The sequence below is a fragment of the Anthonomus grandis genome, chromosome 14 (assembly GCF_022605725.1).
Source record: "Anthonomus grandis grandis chromosome 14, icAntGran1.3, whole genome shotgun sequence".
NCBI lineage: Eukaryota > Metazoa > Arthropoda > Insecta > Coleoptera > Curculionidae > Anthonomus > Anthonomus grandis.
In genome coordinates, this window is record NC_065559.1 from 2701420 (window position 1) to 2728272 (window position 26853).

A 26853-nucleotide genomic window follows, 5' to 3' on the forward strand; every position below is an offset into this window, starting at 1 on the left:
AATTAAGTGCTTAAAATTTTAAAATTTGTACTTTAAGATGCAAGGCAAAAAAATACGTTATTAAAGAACCTAGGCGGAAAGAACGGGTTTTAGTTTTAAAAAAAGGCGGAAAGAAGTGAGTTTCCTGTGAAAAAGTGTCTTTTTTCAATTTTAGGCAACAAGCATTAATTTTTTTTTGAATATTTTATATTTATTGTAAAAAAAATATTAATAAAATTCTAGGCGGAAAGACGATTAAACCGAGAATTTAAGTGCCAGTAATTAACTTCATTTAATTTTTTTAATTTAGATTTTAGGCAGAAAGTATGTCAAGTGCCTAGGCGGAACACGCCTTTTTTTGTTTGAGTATTTATAGTCCCCAGGCAATAATTTATAAACCGAATTAAATAATTCTTTGTAAAATTAAATACTAGTCCCATAACTGGTAATACTGAAAAAAAAAAAATCCCCGAATTAAAAATCATTAGAAAAATTTAACTTAAAGTCACTAATGCAGTCAATATTTAAAAAAATTAACAAATAAATTGTTTAGATAAGCCGATAATAGATTCTTATTTTATTCCAGCCTTTAAGTGTATTCCAAAAAATTAAACACAATTGGGCATTATTCAAACAATAAAACAAGTGATTTATTCCAGGCATTTAAGGCTATTATTCCGCCTTTACACCTGTAGCATCTTACTTTCTTTCTTAACCTGAAGCAGGCTCAATAAAATGACAAAACGTTGCCCAATAAATATCTACTATTCCATGCAACTTTTTAGGAACATTTTATGTTTCTTCATTGTCGTTCCAGGCTTTTTAAATTTCGTTCCAGAGATCCAGGAATTAGAAGTAATTTATCCCAATTTCCAGTGAGTGACTTTCTGACATAATAAAAAGTCGTTTGCATTACATGCCTTAAGGAACAATTTCCTCCTTGTTCATACATGATAAATAAACATCGGTCACATGCATTAAAGTTATGCATTGAAAAGGTTTTATTGAATTATTATATATAATGAAAACTTTAATAATCATCGTAGCATTTATATAAACACACCCGAGGGCTATAAAGATAATAATCGAACGGAAGAATTAATTAAGCATTTCTCTATTAATAACAATTAATCCCGAAGTTGAATTTACCCCCGATCGGTCATGATTCACCGCTGTTCGGAAACTGCTGCACCGATAAATTAAATATTCTATAGTCCACCAGGGTTCGAGTATATTCCCATCCCAGTTACACCCCAACCAACTTCGCAGTCGTTTTAGTTTGTAGATAAACAGAAATTACCTGGCGCCTGGGAATCTTATTTCAATATATTATAAGGGGGGGTTGGACCTGGAGCAACTGGAGTAACTAACCCCATTGTGTGTGGTGTAGAATAAGATCGAAACTAATAATAACCGCTTATAAACAAATGAGCGAGGAATGTACACTTAATAATAAATAGTTTCAAGTTAATTTATAAGCTAACTATTCTTAATATACAGCAAATAGTTACACGTAAAAGTCTTTGGCTTTTATTCATGAATTAATTCATCGGGGATTTAAACGAAGATTTTCAGGTACAGCCACGAGATGACGATGATCTTCGATATTGACGTTGATACTGCCGATGCCTCGACCATCGAACCTGAAAAATAAAATTAAAGAAGAATTATTAGGGGGAATTTTTAATCTGACATTTTTGCTATCAAAGTAGAAAAAGTGAAACGACAATCAATCACGTGATAACGGGGGGGAAAAAAGGACAAATCGGGGGGGGTTTTATTGGTGTCATTTGTTTTACCTTTTGCTGTCTCTCGTCGAGGTTTTTTTTTGCGGAAATTTCGAGCTAGATAGGGGACATTTTTTATTTCTTAGCTTAATGTATTAAATATGGCGTTAATGTGATTGGAAAAGTCGGTTTTATTTGTGATGCGGAATGTTCATTTTTGGCTTATTATAGGCATGGTAAAATCTCCTCTGTAGTTAAAAATAGTGGAATTTTAAAAGTAGTCAAGACTTTACATTCATATTTAGGTTACCTTCTATACATATAGTATGTTTAAAAATACATATTCAAGAGAGAAAAAATTATACAGCGGGTCCAAATAATGCAAAATTCGATTAACTGAATTCTTCTTTTTTAAATGAAAATCGTAAATTTATTATTTATTACACTAATCGCCTAATAAAGTATGCGAATCATATCCATTTAAGTTATGCCTAGTTAAGCAATATTCAGGAAAAGTTATGTATATATTGGTTATGTTATATTTTTTCTCGACTGTCTCAGTCTAACATAATAATTTTAATTTGTGCACTTTGTACTTTTGTATATCTTTTCTGAGGATGATCTTATAGTGGTCGAAACGTCGATCCTATATCTTGATCCTATATAATATATACCGATCTTTTTTACCTATATACAACAAACAAATTAAGCGAGATGATCATTTTTTCAGAGAGTCTTTTTTACTATTTATCCAGACAGTACAAAAATTACAGCAGTTTTTCAACATAAATATTTAAACAATTAAAGTGTTGGTTTTATATCCAGATCGTGAGACATTTTTACTCTCAATTGCCTGAAATAATTAGAATAATGTTTGATTTCCAGGCAATTGAACAACAAAATAAAAAGTGACGTCAAATGCTTGGAAAAATACACTGAAATGTTTGGAACCATTAAAAAATTAAAATATGCCTGGAAAATTACGTTCAAATGTAACGAAAAATCAAAAAATGATTTCAAATGCCTGGAAATTAAAAAATGTTTAAAAAATGTTAATAATGTGCTTAAAAAAATCACTTCAAATTACTCAAAAAAAAATTTTAATTAAAATGAAATAAATTGAAAATTACTTGAGTTGCTTGTAAAATTACAATAAAATTAAAGAATGCCTGGAAAATTTTAATAAAGAACTTAAAAAAATGGCAAAATTACTTCAAATGCCTGCACTTTATAATTGACTTCAGTTGCCTGAAAAATTACATTAAAATACCTGATAAAATTGGAAAATTACCAAAAATGTCAAAGAAAAAAAATTGTCCAGAACAAAACTGAAAATAATTTAAATTGCCTGGAAAATTGCAATAAAATGCCCGGAAAAATTAAAAGATGCCTGAAAATTGCATTAAAAAAAACAAAAAAGCTTTAAAAAGCGTAGAAAAATTAAAAATGACTTATTTGTGTAAAAATTATATTAGATCCAAAAAAAAATTAAAACTTTCCTGAAAAATTTCATTAAAATGCTTAAAAGAGGTTGAAAAAATTACATCAATTGGCTGGAAAATCGAGGAAGTACCAGAAAAAAATTTATAATTACAACTTGAATTGCCTATAAAATTACAATAAAATTAAAGCATGTCTGCAAAATCTTATTAAAGTGTTTAAAAAGAAATTCCAAAATTACTTCAGATGCCTGGAAAATTTTATAATTGACTTCAATTGCCTGAAAAATTACACTAAAATACCTGATAAAATTGGAAAATGACTTAAAATGTCAAAAAACAAAATTTTTAATGTTAGTAGAACAAAACTGAAAATTTTTTCAATTGCCTGGAAAATCGCAATAAAATGCCTGGAAAAACTTTAAAATTTACTTGAATTTCCTGGAAAATTATCTTAAAATGCCTACAAAAATTGAAAGATCCCTGAAAATTGACACTAAAATGCTAAGAAAACCTGACAAAGCCTTAAAATACCTAGAAAAATTAAAAGTGACTTATTTGTCGGAAAATTAAATTTTAATGAGTGCAGAAATTGATATATTTCTCGAAAATATTAATAAAATTGCCTGGAAATAATAAAGAATTCCTTAAAATGCCTGGAAAAAATTAAAAACTACTCAATTACTTAACAAAATCTTATTACATTACATACTTATTAAATCGCTCAATTGCCTTAAAAATTGCATTAAAATGCCTGAAACATGCCTGGAAAATGACAATCAAATGCATGAAAAAATTGAAAAAAATTTTAAAATGCCTGAAAAAAAAATTAAAAATGATTTGTATTGTTTGGAAAATGATGTTTAAATACCTGGAAGAAATTACTTAATAACCCAACAAAATAATATACTTATTAAAATACCTTCAGAAATTAAAAAAGATGTCAAATATCTGAAAAAAATCGCTCAATTTGCCTAAAAAATTGCATTAAAATGCCTGAAACATGCCTGTAAAATGACAATCAAATGCATGGAAAAATTGAAAGAAATTAGATTATAGTGCCTGGAAAAATTGAAACATGCCTGGAACATATTATTAAAAGGCTTGAAAAAAGTGTTTTAGTAATAACTTTTAACTTTTAACTAACGTTAGTGTGTTTCAGATACCTGATAAAAATTAAACTTGCCTGAAAAATTACATGAAAAAATTGAAACATGATTTCAAATGCCTGGAATAATATAAAAATAACTTGAATTCAAAATTACATCAATTGGCAGGAAATTTACATTCAAATTCCTGAAAATTTCAATTGAATTGATTGAAAAGTAATATGCCTGGAAATATTGAAAAAATCCTCTAAATGCCTGGAAAAAAATCACTTAATTACCCAACAAAATTTTATTACATTACATGTTTATTAAAATACCTCCAGAAATTAAAAATAATGTCAAATATCTGAAAAAAAATCGCTCAATTGCCTAAAAAATTGCATTAAAATGCCTGAAATATGCCTGGAAAATGACGCTCAAATGCATGGAAAAATTGAAAGAAATCTTAAAATGCCTGGAAAAAAAAATTTAAAGTGATTTATATGGTTTGGAAAATGACGTTGAAATGTCTGGAAAAAATTAGTCAATTACCCAACAATATTTTATTACATTAAATACTTATTAAAATACCTCCAGAAATTAAAAATAATGTTAAATATCTGAATATGCCTGGAAAATGACAATCAAATGTACGAAGAAATTGAAAGAAATCTTAAAATACCTGGAAAAAAAATCAAAAGTGATTTGTATTGTTTGGAAAATGACGTTCAAATGCCTGGAAGAATTAAAACATGAGTGTAAAATATTATTAAAACGCTTGAAAAATTGGAAAAAAATGGCTTTAAATACCTGAAAAAATTAAACGTGCCTGAAAAATGACATGAAAAAATTTAAAGGTAATTTCAAATGCCTGGAAATTGAAAAATGTCGAAAACATATTAAAATTTTTAAAATGACATCAAATCATTCAAAAAAAATTTTTAATTGCAATGCAATAAATTGAAAATTACTTAAATTGCCTGTAAAATTAAAGCAAGCCAAGAAAATTTCAATAAAGTGCTTAAAGAAATTGCAAAATTACTTCAAATTCAATGCCGATGGATTTAAATTGCCTGAAAAATTACATTAAAATATTTGATAAAATTGGAAAATGACTTAAAATGTCAAAAAACAAAATTTATATTGTTTAGAACGAAGCTGAAAATTATTTAAATTGCCTGGAAAATTGCAATAAAATGCCTACAAAAATTTTAAAATGCCTGAAAATTGCATGAAAAAAACAAAAAAGCTTCAAAAGGCCTAGAAAAATTAAAAATTACTTATTTGTGTGAAAATTATATTTTAATGGGTGAAGAAATTTAAAAAATCTCTTAATTAAGCTAAAAATTATATAAGATCCAAAAAAATTAAAACTTTCCTGAAAAATTTCATTAAAATGCTTAAACAAGGTTGAAAAAATTGCATCAAATGCCTGGAAAATCGAGGAAGTGCCAGGAAAAAATTGATAAATACAACTTGAATTGCCTGTAAAATTACAATAAAATTAAAGCATGCCTGCAAATTCTTATTAAAGTGCCTAAAAAAATTGCAAAATTATTTCAGATGCCTGGAAAATTTTATAGTTGACTTTAATTGCCTGAAAAGTTACACCAAAATACCTGATAAGATTAAAAAATGACTTAAATGTTAGTAGAAGAAAACTGAAAATTATTTAATAAAGAATTCCTTAAAACGCCTGGAAAAATTAAAAATTACTTAATGACCCTAAAAAAAAATTATTACATTACATAGTTATTAAAATACCTTCAAAAATGAAAAATGATGTCAAATGATAATCGCTCATTTGCCTAAAGAATTGCATTAAAATTCCTGAAATATGCCCAGAAAATGACAATCAAATGCATGGAAAAATTGAAAGAAATCTTCAAATGCCTGGAAAAATTAAAACATGCCTGAAAAGTATGATAAAAACGCTTGGAAAAATTGAAAAAAATGGATTCAAATACCTTGAAAAAATTAAAAGTGCCTAAAAAATTACATGAAAAAATTGAAAGATGGAAATGGAAATGCCTGGAATACATTAAATTTCCTGAAAACATTATTTCAATTGACTGATAAATTACAAATAATATGCCTGGAAAAAATTGAAAATTAACTTCAATATTCTGGAAAATCTTATTAATGTGTTTAAAGAAATTGCAAAATGACTTTAAATGCCTGGACTTTATAATTGACTTCAATTGCCTGAAAAAATTACATTAAAATACCTGATAAAATTGGAAAATTACTAAAAATGTCAATAAAAAAATTGTCTCGAACAAAACTGAAAATTATTTAAATTCCCTGGAAAATTGCAATAATATGCCCGAAAAAACTGAAAAAGCTTTAAAATGCCTAGAAAAATAAAAAGTGACTTATTTGTCGAAAAACTATATTTTAATGGATGGAGAAATTGATACATTTCTCGAAAATATAAAAAATTCCTTAAAATGCCTGGAAAAAATTAAAAATTACACAATAACCCAAAAAAAATTATTACATTACATACTTATTAAAATACCTCCAGAAATTAAAAATGATGTCAAATGTCTGCAAAAAAAATTATAATCGCTCATTTGCCTAAAAAATTGCATTAAAATGCCTGAAACATACATGAAAAAATTGAAAGAAATTTTAAAATGAATGGAAAAAAAATGAAAAGTGTTTTGTATTGTTTGGAAAATGACGTTGAAATGCCTGGAAAAAATTAGTCAATTACCCAACAATATTTTATTACATTAAATACTTATTAAAATACCTCCAGAAATTAAAAATTAAGTTAAATATCTGAATATGTCTGGAAAATGACAAATGTATAAACAAATTGAAAGAAATCTAAATATGCCTGGAAAAAAATAAAAAATGTTTTATTTTGTTTGAAAAATGATGTTTAAATGCCTCGATAAAATTAAGAGGGACTTTTATTGACCGGTGAAATTACATTAAAATGCCTGGAAAAATTGAATCACGCCGGGAAAATATTATTAAAACGCTTGGAAAAATTGGAAAAAAATGGCTTCAAATACCTGGAAAAAATTAAACGAGCCTGAAAAAATACATGAAAAAATTAAAAGATGATTTCAAATGCCTGAAAAGAACTACAAATCACTTCAACTAAGTAGAAAAATAATGTTAAATTGACTAGGTTTAAAAATTCCATTAATTGACATGGAATTTACATTAAAATTCCTAAAAAAAATTATTTCAATTGACTGAAAAATTACAAATAATACGCCTGGAAAAAATTGAAAATTAACTTCAATATCCTGGGAAAGCTGACTTCAAATGACTTAAGAAAAAAAATAAAAAAATCTCTTAATTAAACGAAAAATTAAAATAAAACTTGCCTGAAACATTTCATTAAAATGCCTAAAAAGGGTTGAAAAAATTACATTGATTGCATGGAAAATGATGATAAAATTAAGGCATGCCTGGAAAATCTTATTAAAGAAATTGCAAAATTACTTCAAATGTCTGGACTTTATAGTTGACTCCAGTTGCCTAAAAAATTAGATTAAAATACTTGATAATATTGGAAAATGTCAAAAAACGAGGACAATTACTGTCTAGACCAAAACTAAAAATTATATAAATTGCCTGGCAAATTGCAATAAAATGCCTGGAAAAATTAAAAGTGACTTATTTGTCGGAGAATTATATTTTAATGAATGGAGAAATTAATACTCGAAAATATTAATAAAATTGCCTGGAAATAATAAAAAATTACCCAAAAAAAATTATTACATTACATGCTTATTAAAATACCTCCAGAAATTAAAAATGATGTCAAATGTCTGGAAAAGAATGATAATTGCTTAATTATTTAAAAAATAGCTGGAAAATAGCCTAGAAAATGACAACCAAGAACTATTGATAGAAATCTTAAATAGCCTAGAAAAAAATGAGAAGTTATTTATATTGTTTGGAAAATAACGCCTAAATGCCTAGATAAAATTAAAGGGGACTTTTATTGACCGGTGAAATTACATTATAGTGCCTGGAAAAATTGAAACATGCCTGGAAAATACTATTAAAATTCTTGAAAAAATTGCTTTAAATCTCTGGAAAAAATTAAACGTGCCTGCCAACTAAGTAGAACGTAACATAAAAATGACTAAAAAGAAATTTACTCGTCAATATCCTGGAAAAACTGACCTCAAATCACTGGAAAAAAAATTGAAAAGCTCCTCTCTAATTAAGCGGAAAATTACATTAGATGTAAAAGAATTAAAACCTGCCAGGAAAATATTATTAAGACACCTTAAGAAGTCGACAAAGAAGGCTTTAAATGCCTGGAAAAAATCAACGTGACTTCTATCGCCCGAAAAATTTTATTAAAATGCCTAAAAAAGGTTTAAAAAATTACATCAATTGCCTGGAAAATCGAGGAAGGACCAAAAAAAAATTCAAAAATTACTTCAATTGTCTGAAAAATTAAATTAAAGCGTGTTAAAAGTAAATTAAAGTCTAGAAAGGCGAATTTTTTGGCAAAAAAATGTTAATATTCTCGACTGTCTGAATCCAATAAAAGGGTAAGTATACCGAATAAATAATTCAATAATTCGAAGTATTGCAAAATTTTAAACCAGATTAGAAGTTTCAAGTCAGTGGCCAATTTTTGGAGAAAATTTTGATTTTTTTGACCTTTTTATTTCAATAAAATCATCCAAGTATGATACTTTTTCTGGTCACTCTTTTCATCCTCTTAAACTAAAATTTATAACATGGTGTTTCGTCTTTTAACAACCATCATCATTTAAATTCCTTAACATTTATATTATTACCTGTACAAATATTTCCTGTACTTTGTATTAAACGTTCACGAGAGTTATGTGAACATCTTCCATGGTCACTTCCAGCGAACCCATGGAATTGCCGATGTCAGCATTGACCCACGACCATGAATATCGCAGATTATAAATATATGTACTTTTGTGTTTTACCTCATTCTTACTTGTTCTGTCAATAGTAACGTAAATCTGTATCTGTAATTTTTCTTGAATAAAATTGTTTTTAAAAAAAAGTTGTGCCGATCCCTTTATATAACTCGAGTAACAGAGAGATGGGTCAATAAGTTTTACATATAAATTAACGTTTACCCTCAAAATGTTTTTAATAATTATGCAAGCGAGAGGGTTGATAAAACTTAAATTAAAAAAAGGGTTATTTAAATTTCAATATGGCAAACATAATAAAAAAATAAACATAGGTTTTTAGCAAAGAAATTATTAAATTATAAATAAATGCAAGTCGTATCCATTTAAGTTATGCATCAAAAATTCCATTTAGCGATGTTTAATAGTAGTAAATCGCAGATAGTAAATAAAAATATCTTCCAAAGACATTTATATAAATCGTATGCATTAACTATAAATAAGGTTTCTGAATTTAAAATATGTCAATTAAATATTTGACTATTAGCATTATTAATTTAATATTTCAAATGTTAAATGTTATTTAATATTTATCTTAGCGGGTGATTCTTACTTTTTTATTGTACCAATTTTTGCCATTTTTAATATTTTTATTATAAGGGATGTATCAATGTATAAACGTTAATCGTATCCATTTAAGTTATGCATATTATGCAACAATTTCATCAATTTATCGAAAGTCAAGGATTCTTGCGTTGGACTATAAAAACTATGATGGCTTTATTTATATTACATAAGAACATACTAGAAATACTTAATATACAAAAATTAAAAATGCCATTTTTGCTTAATACACTGGTTTGCCGTCCAGTGCTGTTTTATTCTGGAACAATACCAAAAAAAAAAAAAAAAAAAAAAACAAATAAAATATTTTGTTAGAGGCCATAAAATGCTAGAATTGCGTGCAACTGTACTTTGATGCATGTCGCTGTGAAATTACCTTTTGCTTAATAAAAATTCGTGTAATAAATATGAATTTTATATTTACGCCGTGTTGTGTGTGGATTCACTCAAATCCCGGGAATAAATAAAAGTGCCGTCGAACGATGAATTATTTAGTAGCACGCGGAGGCGACTCGAAGGAAATCAAAGGTAACGTTAATTTTTTATTGGAATAAATAGTTTAGGAGTAAACCATGTCAGTATTGAAAATATGAGGAGCGTTTCTCATATTCTTTTCAAATTTTCGTTATTAGAGCGACTTAAGTGAAGAGTTTTATCATAGTTTTGCCTATTTTTTTAAAAAAATACTGAATATGTAATTCCTGCTGGAAAATATCCAGCTTTAGACAAATTGACCTTTTCACCGTGTTCGGACGTATTGCCTTACAAGAACCGAAAATTCTATTTGCAGCTTCGTAAGACGCAACGGGGGCATCGTAAGTCAATTTTATATGCCAGTCTGGGCATTAAATATTTACCAGAGGATATGCGTCTGAAATAAGACCAGAAGTATATATATATATATACATAAATAAATTTTCTGCATTGCACCATCCGTCCTACTAAAAAATTTACGGTCTGCATGATCTCCCTCTCTCTCCAGACGAATATAGGGCAACAGAAAACTGGGATACAACTTTTTTGCTTTGTTTTTTTAAAAACAAATTTATTAAAAAGGTTTCCTTGTTGTTGAAATATTATCAATTTTAATGGGATTTTATTCAGGAAACAGTAGTTGAATAATTCACAATCCAGGATTCTTATAGGGATTTTAAAAGAGATGGCAACTGAGCTTTGCTCGTCGAGGCTTATGGGTTATGTTGTTGCCATATGGTGTGAAAATTAAGTATGCTATTTGATGAAAAATCAACCCCTGATAGAGAATAATTAAATTTTTTAAGGGTAGTATGAAAACCGGAGTCGCCGAGGGTTGAATTTGCCTTAAAATAAAAATTCGGAAAAAATTAAATTAATATGCAATAACCTAGAGATAGAGGGGATGACGTGGCAATATTGTAATCGGGTATCATTTTGATATTCTTTTATTTAATTATGATTTATGATTTTTATTAATTAATAACTCGAGTTAAATATTTCTCAAATTATTAAAAAAATTAAATAAAAAATTTAATTCTTAAATTTTGAATTTTTTTAAAAAATATTTTGGTGTGAAATACGATTATGTAAAAAAAAGGATGAAAAATGTAATGTAGGACGTGCATAAAGAACGATGTTGAAAAAAATATGTTTCTTATGTGTATGCACAAACTGCTCTAAAAAAACCCGATTTCCAATGCGTGTAGAAATTAATAAAGACATCAAATAATATTATAAAAAAATTTACATTTAAAAATAAATAAGTTTAATTTTTTCAAATTTTTCTTGAATTTTGTGTACGATTAAATGATGAATAAAAATTAATTTTTCGACGTTCGTGGAAGTCCTTATACTTTACATCACTTTAAGATTTTCAATTTTAAAATAAGCAAAAAGAAACTGTAAAATTTAAATAACAACAAAAAGTATTTTTTGTAAGTTCAATTTAGCATTTTTGGCGCCCAACAGTGTGGATTTGAAACATTTAACTTCAATTTTTAACTATTTTAATTATTTCAATCTTCTAAGTAATTTTTATGATTTTTATTAATTAATAACTCGATTTAAATATTTACCAAATTGTTAAAAATATATATGGATTTATTATTACATATTAATAGAATCAAATTATTATTTCATAAACTATAGATTTTGTATAATATCTAAAGATGTTTAGAAAATGCATTTAATGGAATCCGATTTTTTTTTTTAAACTTGCAGATGTGTGTTATGCATCAGGGGGCATTTTTCGACATAAAAAGAAAAAAAAAATTACCATTGGCGTCCATAAGGGATTTATCCTAAATATTATTTAATAAAACCTTGTTTAGTTTTGAGCAAATTGATATTCTTGAATTTTTTTATGATTATTGTTTCATACACGTTAATGTATTTCCTACTATTCTCTAGATTTCTTTGTGTATGGTATTCTATATATGTGATATTGGAGTAATTTTATCATATATTTAAGGTGTACTGATCAAGTGTAAAGACTAGCTAATTCTTTTAAATGCCGAAATTTTCTTTTTTGTGTAAATAGAACCGTATATTCTACTGTTTAATGAATACACTTTGACCATATACGGTTGATAAATATACCAAGACCAAAAATGTACTAAAAAATCATTGAATAAACCTATATTTAATGATAATAATATATGAGGCGTTTTTAGAAATGAAAGACAAATTATCTTGTTTCTTACAGGCACTCTTGGACTAAGAATTCTATTATTTTGACTTTTTGCGAATGGATTTAAGTCGGTTCTTCAAGAAAAACTTTGGACTAATCTAGTTTTTTTTTTTAATATACAGGCTGTCAAAATATTTTTATAGCCTTATTTTAAGGAGGTTATCTACCAATTAAAATTAAAAACGTTCAGTCAAAATTACATTAAAATTTATAATATGAAACAGATATACTGTATAAGATAAAACAAGAACTTCTTTGGTCCATGCGTATCATGTTGAAAAGCAGGGATTTTGCAGAAGAATTTGTTACTGGTGAGTTGTTTGGGGTGGGTGGGGGGTGTAAGGGTAGTGTTGAAGAAAAACGTTTTTCTTGCATAAAATAAATGCTTTAAAAGAAAAATATTAACTTACTAAATAATTTACTCTCTTGGGTTACAGAAAAATAACTATATCTATACAGGGTGTTTCCTAACTACGGTACGAAACTATACAGGGTCAATCGTTAGGTCGTTTTATGAAAAAAAGTTCCTAAGAACGTATGTCGGGAGTTGTTTTGTTTCTGAGATACAGGGCGATGAAGGTTTAAAAAAATAACGGTTTTTTAAAAATACTATAACTATCCTTAAACCGATTTGGTTGAAATTTGCTGCAGTTATTTGAAGTTATAAGACGCTTATTTAGCTGTAACTAGATTGAAATTATTAGGTCCAGTGGCATGTCAGTGGGCACAGGTCCAGTGGCGTGTTAAATGAACTTCAAGAGGTAAATTTTTATCGTTAGTTACTACATAATCAATAAGCGTCTGGCTCGTAGGTACTATTCTTGTAGGCGATTTTACAATTTGTGTAAATCCACTGGAAAATAAAATATTACATCCTTTATTTTGTCAGCATAAAATGAGTTTTTAAGTAAATCCAGATTAAAATCTCCCAAAATAATAATAGTGCCATTAAAATCGCTTACCTCGTCTAGGTAGTTTTCAAAAAACTCAATAAATGCATCATCCTGTCTTTGTGGAGCATAGTACAATACAGAACAGAAATACTTTACACCAGATGAGGACAGTTCCAAGGACAACAACCAAACAAAATTTTCAACACTCAATCAATCAAAAATTTCAATCGAAGATCATTTCTTACTAAAGCAATTACTTCTCCAGTTCTATTATTGTCTGTCGCACACTTTTTTAGTTTGTACCCCTCAACATTAAGTTCACAGGGTTCAATATCCTCTGATACATGAGTTTCACTGAGAAACAAGATCTTAGGTTGCCAGTCCTTTAATAAAACAATTATTTCATCCTTTTTGTTCAAAAAGCCTTAAGAGTTCAAATAGTCAATGCTTGAGTTGTAGACAATATTTCAATTTAATTGCTTGCACAATTTACACATTTAGGTACATCCACATTACATTCTTTGTCATCATGTTCGCCAGTACATTTACCGTACACCTTACTTCCTTCACAATCATTGGCAATATGTCCATAACGGCAATATTTAAAGCAACGACGAAAATTGTAATCATTAAATATCCAGCATCTGTTCAACTGTCAACTTCAATAACCAAATTAAATCTTTTGTTAATAATCTTTGTTTTCCTAATTACATTAATTTTGGTTTCTGAATTCCTCTGTATGTTGTTTTGCCTCTCAATTTTGCCCACAATTTCCCCATCAGTCAGGGAATGTTCACACTCATTAATTCCGACTACCTTTAATCTTCTTTCCAATGATTTAGGAACATCTACTACGTACTTATCCCCCATTTTTGTTTGAATTTGAGTTTGTATAACTTTTAGATCCTTCTCGTTACCACACCTCAAAACAATTCCTCTCCTTTTTGTAGGCCCACCCAATGATAAGCCAGCGCCGATATCAGTTGGGTCTACTTTTCTTCTTATGTCCTCCTTAACCTGCTTCACCTGCTCACCACCAAAATGTTATTGTCATTTTGTACTGCTCTCGCATAGGAAATCGGATGTATATTTGGACATATAGCAGCTGCTGCAGCTAGTGTAACTTTGATCCCTTTAAGGCTAGCGACTGCTTCTTTTAAACTTCGATTTTCGTATAGCAACATATCGACCTTATTTCACAGTTCCTTCATCTTTGCCATTAGAAACTGTAAAATGTTACTGATTTCAGCAACACAGTCCTGGTCAATGAAATCATCGACCCTGCTACGCTTTCTGGTTTTCGGTAAATCAACTATTGATCCCTCGCACCCATCGCCCTTCCAGGTTGACTTCCTCATGTGGAAGCCCCGCATATCTACATTTCCACACTTTCCATGAAGATACTGTTTGCATGCTGTGCACTGAATTATTGCTTTAAAATCGTCAAACACGACTTTACATTTAAGACAACTATCAGGATCTCCATCAGACACATTTGTACTATTACTTGCCATTATACACACAAAAACACATCAGAGTTTTGAAAATTAAAATTATCCTACTCCAGTCCTGGCAGTTAACACGTTCACCGAACCAAATTTTATTCGGGTTTTAATAAATACTAAATATGCGCTGCCTTATCGCACATTAACAATTTGATTCTATTCACTTTGATAACAATACACCGATTTTAGTTCACTACTTTAACTATCAATTTTGTAACTTTTCACTACTAATAATTTTCAAACGGATTTTTTTAGTAAATTATGATGAACAAAAATTGATTAAAAAATGTTTCCACGTTCTTGGAAGTCCTCATACTTTAGGATTTTCAATTTTAAAATAAGCAAAAAGAAACTGTAAAATTCAAATAACAACAAAAAGTATTATTTTCTTTTTTTTTAAATTCAGTTTAGCATTTTTGGCGCCCAACAGTGTGGATTTGAAATAATTAACTTTAATTTTTAACTATTTTAATTATTTCAATCTTCTAAGTAATTTTTATTAATTAATAACTCGGTTTAAATATCTCTCAAATTGTCAAAAAAATATACTTAGATTTTTCAAAAATTAAAAAAAAAAATCAATTCTTAAATTTTCAGATTTTTTTTTCAATATTTTGGTGTAAAATATGATTATGTGAAAAAAAGGACAAAAAATGTAATGTAGGAGGTGCATAAAGAACAATGTTGAAAAAAATATGTTTTTTATGTATATGTATAAACTGCTTTAAAAACCCAAATTTCAAACCATGTAGAAATTAAATAATATTATAAAAAAAAAAAAAACATTTAAAAATAAATAAGTTTAACTTTTTTAAATTTTCTTGAGTTTTGTGTACGATTAAATAATGAACAAAAATTGATTGAAAAATTTTTCCACGTTCCTGAAAGTCCTCATAATAAAAATTCAGATTCTCCAGACATCACTTTAAGATTTTCAATTTTAAAATAAGCAAAAAGTGACTATAAAATTCAAATAAGAACAAAAAGTATTATTTTCCTTTTTTTTTAATTCAATTTAGCATTTTTGGCGCCCAACCGTGTGGACCTGAGCTTAAAATTTGAAGCAGTTAGGTCAAAATTGTTTTTGTATTATAGGAATTTAACTTCTATTTATTCCTATAATTTTAGCTATAATATTAAATCTTTACTGCCTGGAATATTGCAATAAACAACTCGTATACTATAATAAAATCATTTTTACAAAAATCTACATTTAAAAATACTGAAATTTAATTTTCTTGACGAGAATTTTTATTTAGTTTCTTCCAGATATTCAAAATAATTATTCATGTTTTCCAAACGTTTAGAGTTAATTTTTAATTAGTTCCAGGCTTTATTGACATCGCTTTTTATATTATCCAGGAATTTTACTACGTAATTTCTAATCAGAAAATAAATTGCTGACCACCTACATTAAATTCCTTGAATATATGGAGAAATGTTCTAATGCCTGTATTAGGTAAGAATATATTTAAAATTGCCTGAAAGACGTTGAAAATTAGGGCCTTAAATAAAAAAAAAATATTTTAAGTGTTTGAAGAACATAAAAAATGTCGGCAATACCTAAAATACGTTCCAGGCATCACTTTAGGATTTTCAGTATCAAAATAGGCAAAAAGAGACTAAAATTCAAATAATAACGAAACGTCGTATTATTTACCTTTTTTTTATGTCAATCGCCCATTATGCAATTTTGGCGCCCAACAGTGTGGGTCTGAGTTTTCCAAAAAATTTTTTTTTTCTATTCAAACATAATGTATCAAACATATTTTACGTAAAGGTATGTATTGATAAATGTTACGTTTTTATTTATTCATGTAATAATAGCCTAATATTTACTCATCAATATAAGCAATGAAACGTAATTCTTAAACACTGGTGATGTAAAAAAAAAAAATTCTTTAGTACTTTTGGCACCCAACACTGCAGGATTTCCCAAAAAACATTTTTTTATTTAAACATATTTTACAAATATCGTTTATGCAAAATTAGGTAGTGATAAATATTAAATTTTTAATTAATTATGTAATAATAACGTCATTATTACTTATTAAAGCGAGTCACAGAACGTAGTTGAAATGCAACAAAAAAATTTCTCTAACATTTTTGGCGCCCAACAGTGTGGATTCGAAATAATTAACTTCAATTTTTTCAACTGAAAATTAATTAATTGAGGCACAATTCACCTAAAATCAATTCCTAGTATTAAAAAGAACCAAATTGTGTGTTTATCAATTTAATTTAAAAACAACTCTTTACGGATTTTACACTAGAAAAAACGTGAAAATTAAACACCATCGAAGTATTTGTGCATAGGCAGTTCAGGTTATTTTTTTTACAATTTCAAGCAGTTAAGTCATATTTTTTTTGTATTATAGGAGTATAACTTCTATGTATCTCTATTATTTCATCTATACTATATCCTTGCAATGTCACAGCTGTATTGGCTGAAATAATGCAATGAACAACTTGACTTGACTGCCTGCATCTAGTAATTGAACCGCTTGTAATTCATAAAAAATCAGCAGTTGATTTTTAATAGTAATAATAACTCAACTGCCTGGAATACAAATTTGAATTTATGGCCTAACTGCTTGAATTTTAAATGAAAAACTGCCTCGAATAATAAAACCCCTTAACTCCCCGGACTTGACTCTGAAGTGGAATTAACATTTGAAATTTTAAATGCCTAATGATAAACAAAATAGTGCCTGAAATAATTTAAAAAATTACTGTAAATAAATAACTGGAAATAAGGTCTGAAAACCTCAAAAACCTTAATTGCGATATCTAGTACTTTTGGCGCCCAACAGTATGGATCTCAGTTTCCCAATTATTTGAACATAATTAACGTATATCTTTTATAAAAAATTATGTAATGTTGTTATGAAAAATTTTAATTAATTATTAATAATAAGGTCATTATTACTTATCAGAATGAGTCATAAAACGTAATTGTAATGCAACAAAAAAATTTCTTTAGCATTTTTGGCGCCCAACAGTGTGAATTCGAAACAATTAACTTCAACTGAAAATTAATTAATTGATATAAATGAACAACTTGACTGCCTGTAACTAGTAATTGAACCGTGAAATGAAATGCCTAAAAGGACAAACAAGTTTGTCAAGTGCCTGAAATAACCTAAAAAATTACTTCAAATAAATAACTGGAAATTGTGAAGACTTTAAAAAACTTAATTGCCATGCCTGGATGATATACAATGGAGAAATGCCTGGAATAAAAGTAGAAATCACCTGGAAACATGGAAAATTATTACAGATGCACGAGGGACAATAAGAAATATTTCTAATGCCTTATATTTTTTTTAAATGCCAGATTGACTTTTGAAAAGTAGGAAAATTACAACAAATATTTGAAAAAAAAGGTCTACCTAAAATGCCTGGGATATCACACTAAAATATATGGAAGTAAATAAAGGTGACTTATATTGCAAACATGCCTAAAAATTATTTATAAAAATGCCTGGAATTATTGAAAAAAGCCTTTAAATGCTTGAGAAGAAAATTAATAATTATTCAAATACCCAAAAAATTAATGGGAAATTGAAACACGAACAGAACCCATTAACAAACTGCCTGAAAAAATTTAAAAAAAAAACCTTCAAATGTCTGAAAAAAAAATAAAATTAACTTCAACCCCTTTCTATAATAAACAAATAATTAATTAATTTTTTCCCCATAAATTAGCCTAATAACGAAGGTGGACTCGATAAGGGTTAAATTTGCTTAAAAGTGGAGTAAGAAAAACTGGGAAACGAGAATGACGTGACAACACTGTTAACATGTAATTATGCCCCTGTAGTCGAGTAGACTCATCTTAATTCGGGGCTGACAGTGTTGCCAATTGTTGCAAGAAGTAGCGCCACTCACGAAATCTTTTGATCGTATTTCTTATTTTATCGGATTTAATACTCTTTGGTATTTTGAAATTTTTCTTAACTAAAAATTTAACATTTTTGAAAATTAAAAAAAAATGCTTTATTCATTGGTGGTCTTCAGCAACAAATTCAGTTTACTTTAAAGTAATGCCTCCACTTTTTGGACCATATCTCAAGAACCACCCAAGATATTACCATGAATTACACTTTAGGATCTTAGTAGTAACATTCTTTACCAATTCTTTTATGACATAAGACTCTATCGTCATTAGGTTTTAAGATATCGTGTTCCAATGGCAGTCTTTATATAGAAATCGTGATAGCTTCTCACTAGGTCCTGTATCTCATAAACCAATTAAGCTATTATCATGAAATAATTTTAACGACACTAGATCCAGCATTTCTTGCAAGCCTGTTAAGACTATAAGGCCTCATCATCATTATTTTTCAAGATATCGAGTTTCGTTAGTAGTCAAAAAGTTCAATTCACTTCTTCTAAATACTCCGTGTTATTCATTGCTGAGATATGGTACTGTAAGCAACCTGAGGGAATATGTGCAAAGCTATTTCAGTAGATACTATCTAACTATCTTACCTGACGTATGGACTCTATCAGCTCTAGACCCAGAAGGAGCCACCGTTCCTCTACTTTCCAAAACTATTCCCTTCTGAGCCCTTTCACCCTCAAAACTTTTCTCGTTATTCGTCGTGTAGACTGTGGCGATAGTGGCCAAGCACTTCAACTTCATATTGCCACGTTTGAAGTGTTTCGCTTTCGCTGTGAACTGAAGAACTAAAAAAAATAATGATGAGATAGAACAAAGTGCTGTTCATTAACTCTTACCTAAGCTAGTTGATTCAAGTCCTTCTCTTCCTACGTATTGTTTATAGGGTCCTTTGATGTAACGGGGATCGGCCGGTTCGCCATTGATCATCCAGCTGAGCTGAGCAGCCGGTTTGGACTCCCTGGTGGTGCAATTTACGTTCACGAAGTCGCCGACGTGGTACCTGAGTTGACCCCCGGTGATTTCTGGACCGGATTTCGGAAGGGCTGCAATAAAAATGTACCTTTAACGTGATTGGCATACTAAATTGAAATATGACTCTAATTGTTCAACAAAAAATAAAACACTAGAAAAAATTATACTTTAATAGAAAAACCGTCTTTGTAGGTCTAAGATACCTTAAAAAATTACATTCAAATTTGATGGATTTCCTTTAAAAATTAAAGGAATTAATGGGAGTGTATAATATAATTAATTTGTTGCTGCCTATTACTGCGGTTGTTCAAAAAATAAAAAAATAACTAGGAGTTTGTAATAGAACCGAAGTGTTGCTGCTTATTCGACCGCCAATCCAAATTTTTAATTATTCTAAATATAAATCAGTAACAAATGAGAAAACCATAAAATTTTTATTAGCGCATATTAAAAATAAAATCAGTAACTTAGTTAAGATACTTTAAATGCCTAAAATTAAATATGATAAATGCCTGAAAGAAATATAAAAATTACTTCAAGTCCTTGCAAGTTATAGATTTATTAGGTTGTAATAAAATGGCAATCTTTTAATTATGTTGGAGCTTAATTAAGATATTTTTGTGTGAAATTGCTAACAATTTTTTTTTTTTTTTGAGGTTATAAGTTGGAATTTTGGCGCCCAACATTGTGTTTTTTTATTTATATTTTCTCGTTCGAATTTGAGTTTTGGTTGTAAAATTGAGTCGATTTTTGGTTATTCAATCGAGGCATTTTTAAGCTTATTTATCTCTCATTATTATTATTAAGGAAATGTATATAAATTAAATTGAATAAAATCTGAGATTACGTCGAACGATTGTCTATTTGAACTAAATTAATTACTGGACTAAATATTTAATTATTATACTCATACAGACAAATACACGCAAGAGCTGACTTGGCCAGACATATATAATGTCTGTGAAAAAAATTAGGATTTATTAAAAATATTTTATATTGCCCAAGAAAAAAATCAAATAAGAAATCTAGATGTAATCAGGAAAAATTGATTAATAATTAATATTTACGCTTTATCTAAATTGTAGTACCTTGCACAAGTATTTTTTAATTATTTACATGCACTTAAGCCATTTTTTGCAAGTTTTCAAGCAGTTTAAGCTAGTTTTTATTTTTTCTTGACTTAAAATAATTTTTTCCTAATTTCCAGGCAATTTTTTTTTTTTTTTAGCATTTAGACAAAGTAGTATCAGAGAAATCAAATAAAAATGTAATTTTTTGTAATTTTTCATTTACATAACCATGTAATTCATGTCATATGAAAGTTAGGCCGCACGATTGAGTTTGTGACTGGTGACTAACAAAATTTGCTGTAACTTTTTTGCTATTATAGTTAAAAAGGTGATTTGAATGGCATTTGCTAACGAAATATCATAAGTCTAATTTGTGTTTTTATAAAATTTTTGAGGAACTTCTACTTATTGAGATATTTTCAAAAGTTGGACTCGACGAATGATTTTTTGACTGCTGCCTAACAAAATTTATTGTAACTTTATTTCTATTATAGCCAGAAAGGTGATTTAAATGGCGTTCGCTAACAAAAAGTAAATAGTTTATTTTATGTTCCTATGCATTTTTTGATAAATTGGTACTTTTTGAGATATCTTCAAAAGTTGAGCTCGACGAATGAGTTTCTGACTGCTGTCTAACAAAATTTGTTGTAACTTTTTTGATATTATACCTAGAAAGGTCATTTAAATGACGTTCGCTAACGAAAAGTAAATTATTAATTTTATGTCCTTATGAATTTTTTGAGAAACTAGTACTTTATGAGATATTTTCAAAAGTTGGACTCGACGAATGAGTTTCTGACTGCTGCCTAACAAAATCTGTTGTAACTTTATTGCTATTGTAGCCAGGAAGGTAATTTAAATGGCGTTCGCTAACGAAAAGTATATAGTTTATTTTATGTTTTTAAGAATTTTTTGATAAAATGGTACTTCTTGAGATATCTTCAAAAATTGGACTCGACGAATGAGTTTGTGACTGCAGCCTAATAAAATTTGTTGTAACTTTTTTGCTATTAAAACCAAAAAGGTGATTTAAATGGCGTTCGCTAACAAAAAGTAAATAGTTAATTTTATGTATCTAGTAATTTTTTGAGAAACTGGTACTTTATGAGATATTTTCAAAAGTTGGACTCGACGAATGAGTTTGTGACTGCTACCTAACCAAATTTGTTATAACTTTATTGATATTATAGTCAGAAAGGTGATTTAAATGGCATTGGTTAAAGAAAAGTAAATAATTTATTTTATGTTTTAATGAATTTTTTGATAAACTGGTACTTTTTGAGATATCTTCAAAAGTTGGACTCGACGAATGAGTTTCTGACTGCTACCCAACAAAATTTGCTGTAACTTTTTTGCTATTATAGCCAGAAAGGTGATTTAAATGGTGTTCGTTGACAAAAAGTTAATAGCTTATTTTATGTTTTTATGGATTTTTTGATAAACTAGTACTTCTTGAGATATCTTCAAAAGTTGGACTCGACGAATGAGCTTCTGACTGCTACCTAACAAAAACTGTTGTAACTTTATTGCTATTATAGCAAAAAAGGTGATTTAAACGGTGTTCGTTCACAAAAAGTTAATAGCTTATTTTATGTTTTTATGGATTTTTTGATAAACTAATACTTTTTGAGATATCTACAAAAGTTGGACTCGACCAATGAGTTTCTGACTGCTGTCTAACAAAATTTGTTGTAACTTTATTGCTATTATAGCCAGAAGGGTGATTTAAACAGTGTTCGTTTACAAAAACTTAATAGCTTATTTTATGTTTCTAAAAATTAAATAAAGAATTCTTTAAAGAATTTGCAGGGTCTAATGAGCACTTTTCGAAAATTTGAACTTGATTTGACCTTGTCAAGGTCGCCGCAAAAATTAAAAAAGAAACCGTAATAATAATTATAATAAATTTTTTAATGTGGCAAATTTGCATAAAATAACCAACTGAAAAAAAATTAGTCTATGAAAAAAGCTACTTCCGGAAAAACCGGAAGTGTGACCTTTTCCTATAATCAGAAATTAAGTTCTATTAAAAAAATATACCTTGACTTTCAAGTGACCTTGAAATTGAACCTTAAGGGCAGACTTACCTCTACTGGTTTTTTTCCTAAAGATTTAATGAGCTAATGAATACTGTTTTCAAAATTTGACCTCGACTTGACCTTGTTAAGGTCCCCACAAAAATTGAAAAAAAATTATTTTCTCTAAAACTTTGACAAATCCATTTCAGTGTTAACTAATCTCTTTGAAGTTCTATTTAAAATAAACCTTAACTTGACCTTGAAAGTTAACTCTAAGGTCAAAATCATTTGTACACGTTTATTTTTTAACAATTAATGAGCTGTGATGAGCACTTTTTTAAAATGTGAAAAAAATGGACCTTGACTTTCAAATGTTCTTGAAAAATTACTTCAAGGTCAAATTCACTCGCACTTTTTTTTTAAAGAATTACCGGGGTCTGATAGGCACAGTATGAAAGTTTGAACTTGATTTAACCTTGTCAAGGTTTCATTGAAAAAAAAATATTTCGACGTGAAAACCTAAAAAATTAATCAAAAATACAAAAAAAAGACCTTGACTTACCTTCACTTTGACACGGCCTTAGGTTGACTTTTACTCAATCTGACCTTAAGTTGACCTTGACTTAGACTTGAATTAACACTAACTTTAAGGCCTGCATAAAAATTTATAAAAAAAAACTTCAACACAATTTATAGGTGGGACTTGACTTTCAAGTGACCTTAAAAATGAACTTTAAGGATAAATTCGCTTGCATATCTTTTATTTTTTAAAGAATTAATAGGCTGAGATGAGCATTTTTTTTTCAATATTAAACAAATATATTAACATACAAATTTGAAAAATTAATCAAAAACAGGGGTTCTAAAAAAAAATTACTAGCACTTGTTTTCAACTCTGGAGTTATGGTGCTACCAAATTTTTTAAAACTTACAGGCATTAATCCCCTTAATACAGTGAAAGTCTGAAAGGGCACTTTTCGAAATCCACCCTGGGCAAATGGGTTTTTCAACCCCTTAATTTATTAAAAGTGCTGATATTGAAACACAGATAAGTTTTTTTGGAATTTTTTATTATATTAAACATTTACCAAATAAACTACATAATAAAGGAAAATTTAATAAATAAAAAACCGTGAAAAATTAAATTTTTTCCTTCCTTTCTTACATACCGCCATCTTAGTCAAAAAATGGCAGATATCGTACTAAAATTGATTTTTTCTTATGGTAATCCAAAAACTACAATTTTTACAAAAAACGTTATCATATTCTTTTGAACAACCGACTTTCATTTGGGAGTCACATGCATTCTTATGGGAGTCGTTTCTGGAGTAATGAAGCTACCAAATTTTTTGAAACTTACAGGCATTAATCCTTCTAATACAGGGATGATCTGAAAGAGCCCTTTCTAAAATCGACCAAGTGGAGTTTTTGCCTCAAAGACTGTCCTCAAGAAATTTCTTATAAAGTTCAACATGCTAAAAATAAACTTAATGACTAAAAATAAAATTCTTATTGAATTATTTTAAAGGGTAAAAGTCCATGAAAACGAGCCACTTTTATCGTTTTCCTTTATCTCATTTAGCGCGTGGGTGCACAACTTTTACCGCATAAGCTCCAACGATCTTTTCGTATATAAGTGCGCTAACGGAAACTATTCAGGAAACTGCCGCTAAACTTGCTCAAGTCGACCGCCCTTTTTTTCAATCGAAATGATTAAATGGCTTTGAAAAGTTCGTCTTTCTTGTCAATATTATTTAAAAGAAAAACGAACCCGTATCCTTTTGTTACCATATTGCTATTTCCAATATCAATTTCTTCGGATATATATAGAGGGACAGTTGTTGAACTCTAAACCCCCGGGATGCAAAAAGGTAAACCCTAAAGTAAATGAATTAGAATTTTGATGAGCTTTTGCTTTTAAAATGATTGAACGGGGAATGTCTGTCGGTCATATGGACCTCAATGTTTTAGCAGTTTCAATTTACTACACGTGGAAACAAAGAAGCGAAAAGGTGAGGAGGGGTTTACGTGGCTAGGAAGTGAATTAAATGGCGGTAAGGGCTTTTTTATTCACATATTTCGAGAAATTTGCCTTTTTTTGTTCAGGGGCTTTTTTAGCATAGATGTCCATTCAGGGACATTTCAACCTAGTTTGAACCAATACAGGACATACGTTTAATAAGTTTTAAGCATTAAGTTTTTTTTAATTTTCTTATATGGTTAAATTATTTAGAATAATATCGGATTTATTTTAATTAAAAATAAATCTGAATAATCTCAATTTTTTTTTTAATTAATTTAATATTCAACCTGAAATAAACGAAAAATATTCAATTCCTAGCAGAAAATCGTTTTTGAAAATACCGGTTAGCGTGGTAAATTTGCATTACTATAGATGCTTCCTAAGACCGCGAACATTTAACGGAAACCCTGCGAAATAAATTCGGTAACAATGATAAAAATTCTTGACGCCCAAGTTGGTAAACAAAACGAAAACCGGGAAAGTTTCGGCGGTATTGTTTCCCCAGTGAAATTTAATATTCCCGTGCCGCGTTGTTTCAAAGTTGCCGCTGTCGTCGGGGTTTTTTGCTATACGAAAAGTACTTTTACCATTTTCGTCTTTTATTTAAAATTCAAAGAAAAATACTCTCTTAGGTGAACATTTTTTATAATCACGGCAAATTTTTTTGGGTAGCAGTCACGAACTCATTCGTCGTGTCCAACTTTTGAAGATATCTCAAAAAGTACTAGTTTTAAAAAAAAATTCATTTAAACATAAAATAAACCATTTACTTTTCTTTAGCGAACGCCATTTAAGTCATCCTTCTAGCTATAATAGCAATAAAGTTACAACAAATTTGGTTACACAGCAGTTACAAAATCATTCATCGAGTCCAATTTTTAAAAATATCTCAAAAAGTACCAGTTTATCAAAAAATTTATAAAAACATAAAATAAACTATTTACTTTTTGTTAGCGAACACATTTTAAATCACCTTTCTAGCTATAATATCAAAAAAGTTACAACAAATTTTGTTAGGCAACAGTCAGAAACTCATTGGTCGAGTCCAACTTTTGAAAATATCTCAGGAAGTACTGGTTTTTTAATAAATTCATTTAAACATAAAATAAACTATTTACTTTTTGTTAGCGAACACCATTTAAATCAACTTTCTGACTATAATAGCAATAAAGTTACAACAGTTTTTGTTAGACAGCAGTCAGAAACTCATTCGTCGAGTCCAACTTTTGAAAATATCTCAAAAAGTACCAGTTTATCAAAAAATTCATAAAAACATAAAATAAACTATTTACTTTTCGTTAGCGAACACCATTTAAATCACCTTTCTGGCTATAATAGCAATAAAGTTACAACAGTTTTTGTTAGACAGCAGTCAGAAACTCATTCGTCGAGTCCAACTTTTGAAAATATCTCAAAAAGTACCAGTTTATCAAAAAATTCTTTGAAACATCAAATAAACTATTTACTTTTCCTTAGCGAACACATTTTAAATCACCTTTCTAGCTATAATATCAACAAAGTTACAACAAATTTTGTTAGGCAGCAGTCAGAAACTCATTGGTCGAGTCCAACTTTTGAAAATATCTCAGGAAGTACTAGTTTTTCAATGAATTAATTTTTATATAAAATAAACTATTTACTTATAGTTAGCGAACATCATTTAAATCAACTTTCTGGCTATAATAGCAATAAAGTTACAACAGTTTTTGTTGGACAGCAGTCAGAAACTCATTGGTCGAGTCTAACTTTTGAAAATATCTCAGGAAGTACTAGTTTTTCAATAAATTCATTTAAACATAAAATAAACTTTTTACTTTTTGTTAGCGAACACCATTTAAATCAACTTTCTGGCTATAATAGCAATAAAGTTACAACAGTTTTTGTTGGACAGCAGTCAGAAACTCATTGGTCGAGTCCAACTTTTGAAAATATCTCAAAAAGTACTACTTTAACAAAAAATCCATAGGAACACAAAATAAGCTATTAACTTTTTGTGAACGAACACCGTTTAAATTACCTTTCTGGCTATAATAGCAATAAAGTTACAACAGTTTTTGTTAGACAGCAGT

General features: G+C 28.6%; 1 protein-coding gene across 2 annotated transcripts in view; it reads right to left on the bottom strand.

The window, feature by feature from the left end:
* Positions 1-208: 208 nt before the first annotated feature.
* Positions 209-26853, bottom strand: part of LOC126744345 (uncharacterized) — a 562211-nt gene continuing 535566 nt past the window's right edge. For both annotated transcript variants that reach the window (XM_050451722.1, XM_050451723.1), the window contains exons 4-6: positions 19538-19744; positions 19289-19486; positions 209-1622 (exon numbers count right to left, since the gene is read on the bottom strand). In XM_050451722.1, the coding sequence (XP_050307679.1) occupies positions 1537-1622; positions 19289-19486; positions 19538-19744 (491 nt within the window). In that variant the 3' untranslated portion in view covers positions 209-1536. The remainder of the gene's footprint in view (positions 1623-19288; positions 19487-19537; positions 19745-26853) is intronic.